The 13,455-nt window shown below is 41.6% G+C and overlaps 1 protein-coding gene across 3 annotated transcripts in view; it reads right to left on the minus strand.

The window, feature by feature from the left end:
• Window positions 1-387: 387 nt before the first annotated feature.
• Ripor2 (RHO family interacting cell polarization regulator 2) overlaps window positions 388-13,455 on the minus strand; it is a 111,905-nt gene continuing 98,837 nt past the window's right edge. For all 3 annotated transcript variants that reach the window (XM_028776295.1, XM_028776298.1, XM_028776296.1), the window contains 5 exons: window positions 12,641-12,799; window positions 9,359-9,561; window positions 7,618-7,701; window positions 5,998-6,088; window positions 388-1,892 (listed from right to left, as the gene is read on the minus strand). In XM_028776295.1, coding sequence (XP_028632128.1) covers window positions 1,792-1,892; window positions 5,998-6,088; window positions 7,618-7,701; window positions 9,359-9,561; window positions 12,641-12,799 — 638 coding nt within the window. In that variant the 3' untranslated portion in view covers window positions 388-1,791. The remainder of the gene's footprint in view (window positions 1,893-5,997; window positions 6,089-7,617; window positions 7,702-9,358; window positions 9,562-12,640; window positions 12,800-13,455) is intronic.

The following is a 13,455-nucleotide window of genomic DNA, read 5'->3' on the forward strand; positions in this document are numbered from 1 at the left end:
CTTTCCTCCTGTGTACTCGAGTGTACTACTTACATTGGGATACAAAATGCCCTTAATGACTTTCACTTCAAGAAAATAAGCTCAGGTAGACAATGAGGAGTAGTGTGTTGTATAAATACTAATTCAGAAAGAGACTATAGAAAACAGATAAGGCTCATGAGGTGGCTCAGTGAGTGGAGGCCCTTGCTGTGTAAACCTGAAAAAAAAGTCTGAGCTTGATTCTGGGAACCCGTGTAAAGGTGGAAGGAGAGAATGGACATCACAGGGTAGTCCCCTGACCTCCACAGGTGCAGTGTGGCATGCATACCCCTCCCCCCACCACATAATGCACACACATAATAACAGATAAAAATTAAAAATATATATATATCAGATTCTACACTCGACTAGTAGTTAAAAATAATTTTTATTTTGACTTACATGATTGAAAGAGGGATGAATACAAATACCACAAACCTAAAAGCACTCCCCAACTGAAAGCAAAACACAGAGGTGAATACAAAAGATATGAAATTAATTATCCATGCAATAGTCAAAAATGTTTCAAATCCACAAATAAACCAAACAAAAGCCCTGTGATAGCTGTGATTTCACTTTCTACAAAAGAGATATTTCATCCATTTAACAAAGACTCTGGCCTATACATACTATAACTGTACAACATACCTTTAAAATGAAGACTATATGCATATATATAATATTTACAAATATACAATTATGTACAGTGGAGTGTCACAGTTGAGAGGATGTGTTGCCAGAAGCCTGGCAAGCAATTTTCACTTTAAAATGAAAGGAAACTTTTTAAAAGTCTTGCTAAAATGTTAAGTATTGAAACTAATACCTAATTGGTTACAAATACATCCAGAATACAGTTCAAATTGCACTCACACGTATTGTTGTAATGCCTTGGCGTCCCCATCCCTTGCACACTTTCTAAGAGACTGACTCTCTACCCTGGGACTGAGTTGCTGTGGAAACTACGGGGCAGCATCCTTCTGTTTATCTCTTAAATCACATGGATAAACCATATGGACAGTCTCAGGATGGAAATAGAAACGAATAGTAGGAACTATAAAATACTATGATATAAAACTTAGGTTCTACTCCCCTCCCCCATAGCCTCATGTATCCCAGGTCGCCCTGGGAACTCCCTAGGTTGCTGAAGCTGACCTTGAACTTCTGATCCGACTTCCTTCTGCTTCTGAGCACTGAGTTTATAAGGGCAGTAAACCCAGTTTGTGCAGTGCTGGAGATGAACCCAAGCTTGGTTAGCGTTAGGCAAGCACTCTACCACGGGAGCCATCACATCCTCAGCTCCAAAACCTATTGTCTTACAATTGATCATTTTGCCAGGTTCTGTAAGAAAACTTTTATTTGCAGTTCGTTCTTTTTGTGCTTTGTCTTTAAAATAAAATTTGGTAACTAAGGGGCCACTCAACCCTGAGAACACAGCAGAAAGATGGCAAGGCATACAACACATATCCAAATAGCACATGAAGAGGTCAAGCTTACAGATGAATTTCCAAACAGGCATAAAGTTGGCTATTTTCAAATTCTACAGTAAGATAAGATGGACTTTGAAGTGCTGTCAGTCCCAACTGCAATGGAGTCCAGTGAATTATACACAGCCCTGTTCTGTGGGCTAAGGAAAAGTAGACAGTCCAGTGCAATTGGATTTTCAGATCTCCATATTGGCAGCAGCAGCAGCTCTCTGCTGTCTGGACACATCAGAGCACCCTCTTGAGGACAAGGGCCAGGTATCATCGGGATAGCAGTCAGGTAGCATGAAATTTAAAAGGCTGTGGCAACTTCGGTTCCATGACGACCTCCCACTTTAACGCAATCTCGAGGGAATTTGTCTAATTGTTCGTATGCCAGTCGCCCGTCTTCTCCTGGATAGGGAACATTAAACATGAATACATCTCATATGCATCACACAGAATAATATGGTGGAGCTGTGTTATGGTGACTTTTTTCACAGTTCCTGGGAATTGAACCCAGGCTGTCATATATATTAGACCAAACACTTCCCCACTGAGCTACCCCTTCAGCCTCATCTTAGCTAGTTACTATGTTAAGGAAAAGTGATTTTCTATTATGCTTAATTAGATTATGGGTTTGTAGGCAATGTTTAGAATAACCAAGAACCTTTGAGTTAACATTAGAGACCAGATGTAAGGCAAGGCACAAAATAAAGTGCAAGTCTGCTACCAATTGCACATGGCAGATTAATTTTTATTTAGTGTCTTAAGGACTTCAGTAAGGCTTATCCTTGACCTCAGTGTGTGGAATCTCTATGTAACTTGAATACATTCTATATTGGTTTAGTTACATGATCTCATATACACACATCATCATACATGATACATTATATCATTATGCACATCTATGTGACTAATGGTAAAAGTTAATTTCTACTAATGGTAAAAGTTAGGCTTTCAAGCTTTGGCTAATAGTTAGTCTTTACCCCCTAAACACACAATGATCTTCCAGGCAATGGATTATTCAGTCTTGTTTATAGTCACCTCTTTTGTTTATTTACTTATTGTACATGTGAGTGCATGTGTGCATGTAAGTACATGTGTGTATGTGTGCCATTGCATGCATGTGGAGGTCAGGGACAACATGCTGGCATCAGGTCTCTCCTTCCACACTGAGGCAGGGTTCCTCCAAGCACAGGCTAAGCACCTGTAACCCCCAAATCCCAAGTCCAAAATGCTTGAGCATTCAAATCCGTGAGCACTTTTAAGACTCCACAAGTGAGAGCCTTTACTTCCCTTGTTCTGAAGCTCTTCCCCAATAGCATGGCTGTAGCCATTTTGTCCCCTGTCCACCAACTACTTCAAATTGTTACTGTAATATCGCTGCCAGTCATTGACACAGAAAAGTCACTTGACTCAGAACAGGATCATGTTGACCACATCCCCTGTTATGTTCTGTAGGCCATGAGGTTTGTTAATCTTAAGAAATTCCACAGTGATAATCTTCATATAGGACCCATCAAATTAAAGACCAGTATGAACTGTTATGTCTAAAATAGCTTGAGTCTGGGCCAACCACTTCCAGTGCCTGTGTATGTGCTCACTGTGGTTTTCACATAAGCTGGCCCTGAGACATGTCCAGTGATCATCTTTGAGCTCCAGAGCCTTAGCTGTTGGCCTGATGGATCAGTCCTTAGATGTGTGTTCAATAAGCCATCCCTGTCTAACTGAGACCAGTGTTTGTGTGGTAACTCCTGGACCCCAATAGCTTGGAAATGATAGGCTGTAGTTAAGTGTATATAAATGTAAAATGTTACATGAAAATGCCTTCAAGGTAGGAATAAACACTTATGTGTAACACATAATTTTTATCTTTAAACTTGAGTTTTATGTCTAAGATATCTCATGTATATATGAATATTCCAAACCTTAAAAAAAAAAGCAACACAATCTGAAGTTCTTTTGATGGAACTCATTTGGGATGAGGGATACTCAGCCTTTACTGTAACAGCAACACAACCAGAGCTGTCCCCCAGGACATCTTGCTAGCTCTTCTGCCATAGCCAAGGCTATGGGTGAAGATGTTTGCCACCAAGCTTGATGACTTGAGTTCAATTCCTTGGATTTATATACTTGAAGGACCTTCTCATAGATGTCCTGGCAGGCACACCCCCAACACATACAGACTCTCATATATATATATATATATATATATATATATATATATATATATAAAATTAATATTTAAAAAATGGAAATAGAATTAATAAAGTAAAAATTTGGAGGCAATAGGGTGCTGGGATCAAAGATAGGACCCTGCCTATGGTGACAGGTGCTCCACTACTGAGATATGTCTGCCAGCCAAAAGTTGGCATTTGACTTTCTCACTGAGCTGAGCAAGCGCTAGGTGCTGCTATTAGGTGTTCTATTGGATGGTAGATATTAAGGGCACTCCCACTGCACAGAGGATCTCTCAGACATCAAAGGTTATAAGGTTGAAGCAAACATGCACTAGTTGGTGAGGAGCTGCTGCTTGACTCAGTGCTTGTCACGGACTCCAGCCCTTTGTCATAGGGTGTCCTATCTGTTGCCATTGAGAATACTCGAGTGCATGAATTCAGGCTTCTGTGGAAAAAGTGTATCAGTATTCCTGCATCAGGGTGAAGAAAGAGTCACAACATTGATTTGGGGGTGGGGAGAGTCTTCCAACTCTACTACATATTAGAAGGTTTTAAAATCCCCATGCAGGGGTGCCCTGGAGACCTCAGGGAGCAGCCTCATTGGGTGGAGCAGAGGCACAGGGACATTAGACTTCCCTGGAGACTTGGACATGCAGCATGTGGAGAAGCCTGAAGAGGGCGGGGAGGCCTGGGTGGTGTGAGCATTGTAGAAAGGTTGGTGGTGAAGCAGATGTGCTGGTCATTCCTGGAGTGCAACTTGGAGCAGCTAAGTGAGTTTGGGGCTGTAGCGCACGGGGTACCCTTCCTCAGTTTACCATGGAAAGAGAGATGCTGGCTTTATACACATCTAGCTATTGTTTATTGTTTTTAAATCTTCACTGTTATTTCAGAACCTGGAGGGATAAAAGACTTTATGCCACTAATACCCTGGGTACATTTTAGAGAACAAAATAACTTCTATATCTAAAACAGTCATAGAGAATAACTATTTTATCCTTTAAACAAATATGGGCTGGCTAAGCTTCCTCTACAAATAATGGTGTATTCAACAGCAGCACCAAGTCTTATTAATTCCATACCAGTAAGAGAGAAGGGTTCTAAATAAATGGGATTTTCAAGGTGGTTATAATAACCATAAATCTTCTTCACATGGTTAAGATGTATTGTCAAACTAGAGCGGCTTTTTTCCCTGGTGACATTGGCAGGGTTAGGTTTAAAGACTTTTAGAGGAAACTTCTTGAATTTAGAGCATATGACTATAGTAATGTTTGCTATAACTTTCTCCTCCCTTCCTCTTCTTCTCTCTTTTCCTCTTCTTCCCTCCCTTGCCATTCCTCTCTCTATGTGTATATGTGAGGATAGGGACTTTGTAGCCCACATTGGCTTGAAACACAATATGTAGCCCAGGCTAGCCCTGAACTTGTGGCAAGCCTCCTGTCTCTATATATGCTTGGATTACAGGTGTGAGCTACTGGCAACAATTGTCTATTTGATGGAGAGTTAAGAGAGGTTATCCTGATGCCTGGGAATGGGGCTTGGTTGATGGCATACTGGCCTAACATGCACAAAATCCTGGATTTGATCATTACCACTAAATAAATCAGAGGCGGTGTTACACACTTATAAGGCTGGCTCTTGGGGAGTGGAGGCAGGAGGATCAGAAGTTCAAGCCTATTTTTTTAGGGTACATAGTGAGTTCAAGGCTAATCAGTGATACATGAGACCCTGCCTTTAAAAAAAGGAAAAAGGAAAGCAAGTCTTTGATATCCTCATCCCCAAAGTCTATCCAGAAGGAACACAACAACTAAAGACTTGAACCTTCACAAAGTGAAGGGGAGGGTTATCTGGATATTCCAGAATGAAATGATAGCAGGCAACAAGAGGTGACAGTGAGGCCGAGGCACTCAGGGTACACAGCAGTCACTGCAGAGATCAGATGCATTGACTTTGCTGTACCATCTCCACACTGGCAGCCATGCTGGGCTCTTTACGCTCGTCTTTGTCTTCTGTGCTCCAGGTCCTAACACTTTTGCTTTCATGAACTGGTCTCACTGTGCAGCTTAGACTGAACTTGAACTTGAGGTGATTCTCCTGCCTCCTTGTCTTCAGTGCTGGGATTACAGATATAGGATTTATGAAGCCTTGGAGATAACGAGGGTGAAAGGCCCCCTACCTATTCATGTGCAGAGAGAACAATTGGACACGATTGATTTCTCCTATTCTAGGAACAGGGAGTACACAGGCAAGGAAGAAACGATTAAAGCAGAAGACACAAACCTTCCCTTAGGTTCCCAGGAGAATATCAGAAGAAAATGAACACACAAAACCAAACTCACCAAGAGACAGGAGGGTTTCCGAGGCCACGGTTCTGATTTCTTCGGTGTCAGACTGACACAATGTCACTAGCATTTTAATGCTTTCGGTGGCCTGCCAAGGAAAATAGATCAGTGCCTGACACTTAGACCTTCAGTCTTCTAGGAGACTAAGCAGCTAATTCTTAAAGCTCTATCCCATTGATTCCAAAATAACCCTCACTTTAGGACTCATGTGCTTGCATTTAAGCAACATGTATGGAATGTTTTTCAAGCTGAGGGTAGGATGGGGGAGAAATTGGTTCTCAAAGAGGGCTTCTATTTCCAGAAGGGACTGTATCTTTTGGAAGAAAAGGAATAGAGTAGGGTCAAGGTGCTCTCAGCTGGAGATATGCTGGGGTTAAAACCAGGGTTCCTGTCTCATCCTTCACAGTACCTAAGTCTATTAGAACCCAGATAGGCTGCTGCATGCTGTGTGTCTATCTGTGTGAAGTCTGTAGCAGAGACACTGAGACACTCAGCAGCAATGAGTCACAACATACCAGGAAAGTGCCCAAATAAAATACTTAACCAATGGGAACTTTCTTTTTTTTTTTTTTTTTTTTGCAGGGGTGGGTGGTGGTAGTGTCACTGGTAGATACTTTTTTGACCAAGTAACAAGGAAGGCAAAATTTCCCAGGGTTGTTTTCCTTCACAGATCATTAGCTTTTTCTTTTACGACACCAGTCCCTTGTTTTCAAGTCCTCTCAAGCCCTGCTCCTTGCCCCATGTGCCCTTCGAAGGCTTTAGTAAGCACTAGGGGTGGCTCTCTCATTATTCATCCTGGCACCTCTCCTAGTGTTTCTGTGGTAAAGACGAGTCACACATGAGATCTCGTGAAAAGCCACACTTCCGTTGGAGATCTGTAGCCTTTGCTTCCTTGTGTTTGCAGGTAGCTCTCTCCCTGCTCCTCTAGCACAGTGACCATTGCATAGCAACCAGGTGAATCCACTGTGGAGTCTGAGTGTGGCTGAGGCTATCAGTGTAGCCTAAATCATACAGAATCATGAACTTAAAACAGTACGATTGTTTTTTTTTTTTTTTTTTTTGTAACGTCATTGTGAGCTTTGAGGATGATGACTCATGTCATGATGTCAAAGGCTGGACACACCTGCAAACTAATTCCAAGAGAAAGGATCTGGAACTCAGTGACACACTGAGTTAGATACTTCAGGGCAGGCTTTATTTTTCTATGCTAATTTATACACAGTACACATGGGAAACATCACTGTATCATCTCTTTCTGAGGTAAGATACTTTCCTAAAATTGACCTAAAGTCACACTGGTTATGTGAGCAATGCTAAACATTAATTATTCCCTACTTGGTGGATTTAACAAAGTCATATGTAGTCCATGTTCAAGGGGGAAAGGCCCCCTGACTGTGTGGCTCCAGGGAGAAGAAACACTGCTACACTACAACAGAATATGAATATGGCTTTGAATACGGAAAACACTGGATATGTCCACATAGCATGGCCTCTAACCTTAACAGACATGTGCTGCTTTAGGATTGACCAGGGATGGGGGCTCTGAGTCTGGACAGGGGTGAGGGACTTTGAGTCTGGTCAGGTGTGGGATTGTAGGGGTTTGGGGCTGGGCTTTACCTCCAGGCTTTTTAGGGCCAGGCATGCTGCCTTCTGTAGCTGGAGATTGGTCTTTGTCAGTGCTTCACAGTAATAGAGCAAGGCCTGAAGGGGAAGGAGAGATGTTGTAAGACATCTTGAACTGTTTGTCACTAATACAGTATGTAAGAACAAAGGAGGGTAATTGGTATAGGGAGTTATGGAATATCTTCTTCCATATGTGATATATAAATTTTTAATTAAAAAAAACCCTTTTGTTTTATTTTATGGGCATAGTGTTCTGCCTGTGTATATGTCTGTGCATTATGTACATGCAGAGAAAGAAGATTGCTGCAAATTTGAGGACAACCTAATCTGCATGGCGAGTTCCAAGCCAGCATGGTCTCTATCAGAAGTTCCAAGCCAGGCAGGGTTATACAGTGGGAGATGTCCCAGAAGAACACTGGTTGCTCTTCCAGGAAACCCAGGTTTGGTTCTCACCACCAACATAACAGTTAACAATCATCTGTAACTTCAGTCTCAAGGAAGCTAATGTCCCCCACCCAAGGACCAGGAAATGCCATGACAAGGCAGGCAGAAAAGAATGTAAGCGTTGGGAGTTAGGGAGAAGGCTATCTTCAGGGCATCACCCAGCTATTGCAAACATGATCTTGCAGCAGCTGGGTGGTAGGCCTGCACAAGACTGGGCCTGCCAGGTTTAGATCAGGGAGGGGCTCATGGGAGATTATAGCTCCTGACTATTGGTTACTGATGGATTCTGGGGAGAGTTATTATCTTCAACTGTATTCTGCATGCTGTATTCATCCAGTAGGTTGCAGTTCCAACCTGATGGACACATATACAACCGTGGTTAAACTCAACGGGTCAAAGAAAAAAACCGTGGAGGAAGTGACCAGTGGGTGGAGGTGGATATGACAGAGGTGGGAGGAGACAAGAGAAAGCGGAGGCAAGTATGCACTGCACATGTGCACTAAATTACCAAAGAACAAATTTAGCAATAAAAGTAACAAAAGTTACCCCTGAGGTAAACTGTAGCATGGCCTTTCACACAATTTTCAGGGCAGGAAAAAAAAATCACAAAACTTCACAAGTTTATTCAAAGAGTTAATTGGTGTATTTTACTAGATTGTAGACGCAGACTTGGAAGATATAAAGTTATGATTATAGAATTTATTTTAATGATCAATTTTCTCCTTTGCTAGATTTTATTTTAAAAACCACACTACTTTTGCTTTTTCTTTTCTTTTTTTTTTTTTTTTTTAGGTTTTTCGAGACAGGGTTTCTCTGTGTCCTGAACTCACTCTGTAGACCAGGCTGGCCTCAAACTCAGAAATCCGCCTGCCTCTGCCTCCCGAGTGCTGGGATTAAAGGTGTGCACCACCACAGCCCGGCACTACTTTTGCTTTTTTTTTTTTTTAATTACTTTTGCTTTTAATGGACAGAGTTATGTCGATTTTTGGGATACAATAACTGAAGACAAGGTACACGCCTACATCTCCCCCTAGCGTTCCGGCTCCTCACACGCTCATCATATCTGTGGGTTGGAAAGCTTTGAATTCTTCCTTTCTAGTCACTTTGAAATATACTTTAAACAATTATGTGATGCTGGTAACCCCACCCCAGTAATGTAGTTTGGTAGCTCAATTCTAAGTCCACCTTGAATTCTCAGCAATCCTCCTGTCTTACTCAGGATTAGAGCCCAGCTGCATACTAATGGTAAATGACAGGCAGTTAAGCCTTGATATCCAGTTTAGCATCCTACCTTTTCTCTGAAGTGCTCATTTTTGGAAGCTGCTGCCAAGTAGAGTGTCACAGCCTCGCTGACCTCATTGTCATCCTTGGTGAGCAGCAGAGCCAGCGTCCTGAGGACCTCTTGTTGAGCAGGGAGGTTACTGGGTGGAAGGTCACTCATAGTCTGCAGCAGTTTCTCATCTCTCAGCGACTGCAGAGTTTGAACCATGGCAACTGGAAGGTGAGGAGCCATATGTCACAGTCTGATAGCACAGTGTCGCGTTCATTGAGAACACAAGTATTTCATGTATGTTTTCAGTAAAAGCATATCCATCGCAGACCCAAGTGTATGTAAAAACTTAGTCTAGGATGAAGGCAGTATTTTAAATTAGTGTGAAAAAGTCAATAATTTAAAGAATTATAAGGATGGCAAATTGTAAGAAAAATGTAAAGTTGATTTTCTACTTTGAAATGGTGGCAAAAATAGTTAAAAAACAAAAAAACAAAAAAACTAAGATAGGATCTCATAATAGCCTAGGCGAGCCATGAACTTTCCATGAAGCAAAAGATGACCTGAAACTATTGATCCTGCTCCCCCTCGCTCGCGGTTATAGGCATTCACCATCGAGTGTCATACAAATGAATTAAACAGTCAAATGTAAATATACTATGAAGAAATATAAAGCAATATTACCTGCCATCTCATTAATATCATATAAACACAATTGTCTCTATGCCAAAATCCTAATCCTAGGTGAAGGGTCAGGCCTGGAGGGGGGATGTCAAGTAGTCGATTAGAATCTGGAGACAATATGATGAACTATGGGATTTTTGAGTTCCACTGGGACAAACTGACCATAGTCTGTGAGTAAGGAGAGGAGGCGTCTAATCCCTAACTAGATCTCTTGGTCTCTAAGATGAGATTGTGTCTATTCAGGGACACGGGAAGTAGACGGGAAAGGAAAAGGCCACAGCACCTCTCACAGCAGAGCCATGCCTGTCCCGTAGGGAATACAGGTGACAGTCATCGAGATATTTTTACTTTAATTTCCTGTTTTCTTTGCTGTGGATGTCTGTTGGCTCCACTGCTTTGTAAGTAAGTACACCAATAAAAATCCCCAAGGGAGTATTAAATAACAGTTAAACAAACAAATCACAGAAAAGATTTCATACTATAAAAACACAGGATTCAAATATAAGGACAATAAAAAACTAATAAAATGCTTTAGATAGTTAATATTTAACAACATGAAGCATATTAAGTTAAAAAACAGGATATAATCATAAGGCATAATCACACTGGGCACACTGGCTGTGAGTACAGTGTTGTCTACTATGGGAGATGCTGGGCTTAAGACCCTAGTAGTGCAAAAACAGACAGACAGACAGACAGACAGACAGACAAATAAACCAACTAATTCCAGCCTAAACAAGATACAGTTTTGAAATCTAAAACAATGCATGTTCAAATGAATAATTAAAAGTTTACAAATGGGGGAAAGAGATTTGAACTTATGTTTTTCTGTTTCCCAAACTTTTTGTAATGTAAAACTATCCATTTTATAATGAAACAAAGAAACAAAAAGACACTTAAAGATAAGGGAAGGGCTGGGGATGCAGCTCAGTTTGTAGAGTCCAGCACACACAAAGTAAGTGTGTTCAATCACCAACATCACATAAACTGGGCATGGCTGCATACACACGTGTAGTGGGAGTGTTTGCTGCACTGCTTTGAGCTCCCAGACCTGCCCAGGAGCTAGCTTGGATCCATGGATCAAAGAACCACACATATTAGCTTATTTTTAACCTATTTTATTGGCTCAGTCGTTGGGCTCTTCTAAGTCTCCATGGCTAGTGTGCCCTTTTCTTTACACATAGCTCAAAATCTCTAAATCTGTCCTCAGCTTAGTTGCCTGGTTACCGTAGTTACCTTTACTCCTAGCTCAACACCTCTAAATCTGTCCTCAGCTTAGTTGCCCGGTTACCTTCTGAAAAGATCATTTTTGGCTACATAGTAAGGTTGAGGCCAGTCTGGGCTACAGACCCTGTCTCAAAACAAAAACAAAACTGAGGAGCCAGAGAGATGACTCAGAACTTAAGAATACATACTGCTCTTGCATAGGACCAGAGTCTGGTTCCCAGCACCCAAGTGGAATGGCTTGTAACCCTTTCTAACACCAGCTCCTGGTGTCTGAGGGGACTACACTCACATGCACAAATCCACACTTAGATATACAGAAATATAATGTAAGATGAAAATAAAGGTTTAAACAAACCAAACCAAAGACAAGACTGAGAAAACAAACACAAAGGTTAAAAGGTATTTTTCCCACCGCCATTCCATACTCCTACTGCTGAGTGAGTAAGTTTTGTCAAGACTTATCACTAAGAAACTTAGGAACATGACCTGCCATACTAAACTCTGAAGAATTCAGATGTCTGCCTGGAGAGCTGATCCACACTCGGCAAGCTTAGTGTCACATGGATGCCATGAGGCTTTGCATCTGTAAGTCAGAGTCTCCCTGTCCTGGTCCTTCTGTGCCAGGCATGCCAGCTTCATGGCTTTCTCCAGAGCTCCTATGTCCCATGCTAGACAGAAATGTTACCCTCTTATGATGCCAAACAAAAACCATATTGCAGCAGGATTTAATGCTTGGGGAAGAACAGAGCAAACTTGGATCTGAGCCAGACAGGTTGCTGCTCTGTGGTACTATACCAGATGCCCTGGTTTCAGAAAGCACACCCCATCCCCTCTGTTCCTTCAGCTCCTGGCCAATACCTGCTGTATTCCTAAAGAATACTCAGATAATACACACACACACACACACACACACACACACACACACACACACACACACTGTTTGAAGGGCCGTGTTAAAAGGTGAACTGAGCTATACCCCAACAACCTCTGCCTTTCTTGACTGGGTAACTTCAGACTTTCTTTTCTCATTTCCCTTCCCGCAGTCTCACACCAGCCCTCATTTGAAGACCATTTCTGTCTATTCTGAATGAGAATTCTACCAAAAAATACAATATAAATAAAATAGCATTGCAAATAGACTGGAGAAAGGAAGGAAAGCAGTGAGATTTCTGTTCGCTTGCCAGTTTCCTGTTCATGGTGAGGACCAGTGTGCTTAGTGAGAACTTGCTCCAACACCAGGAAGTGTACTGAAGTTAAAAGCCCAAAAGTCATTGAAAAAGCAAGCCCCAGCTCAACCATGAAGGGCGACCTTCACTAACAATCCTGACAAGGAAGACCCAGGCTGACCCAGACTGAGACACTACTGTGACATGACAGGAGACCACAGCCTACCTTGCCTAGCTAGCTGGCCCAGGTAAGTCTCCAGGTCACTCACACCATGGCTGGTAAAGAAGTTGTCATACTGGAAGACAGTGATGACTTCCGAGGAGAGACTTGAGGAAAGGAGTGGTTCAGCTCGGTCCAGGATTTGGGACACCAGGGTTCTGAACACTGGGAAGGAAGAGACAAAGTAGCTTAAGAAACATGACCGTTCATTCACTCATTCATTAATTCATCCATTCATTCATTCATCCATTCATTCATCTTTTAGCATGCTATTTCATGATGAATGTGATAACCACAACACTGTGGAAACAGATGTGAATATCATAGAACTTATATATTCATTTGTTTATCACCATACTAATAATACTCACTTGCCTTTTATTATGGCACTTATATACATTCATACTTAAAATAGTACTTGTATTCATGCATTCATTAAACTATTCATTATTTATTCATTTTCATGTGTAGGGTGTCTCACCTGCATGTATGTATATCAATGTAACATGTGTGCATGATGCCCAAGAAGGTCATGAGAGGGAATTAGATCCCCTGGGACTGGAGTTACAGACAGTTGTGAGCTGTCATGTGAGTACTGGGAACCGAACTCTGGAAGAGCAGCCAGTGATTTTAACTGCTGAGGCATCACTGCAGCTCCTCATTCACCTTTTATTTTGGTACTTATACTCATTCATTCATTCATTCATTCACTCATCTTTGATCACATTTGTGATACATTCATTAATTCATTTTTATCACAGCAGTATAAGGCTTAAAGTGAGCTAACCTGTAGTGTGCAGCTAGATATTGTCACTGTTTGC

The sequence above is a fragment of the Grammomys surdaster genome, unplaced genomic scaffold (assembly GCF_004785775.1).
Source record: "Grammomys surdaster isolate TR1022 unplaced genomic scaffold, NIH_TR_1.0 267, whole genome shotgun sequence".
Taxonomy (NCBI): domain Eukaryota; kingdom Metazoa; phylum Chordata; class Mammalia; order Rodentia; family Muridae; genus Grammomys; species Grammomys surdaster.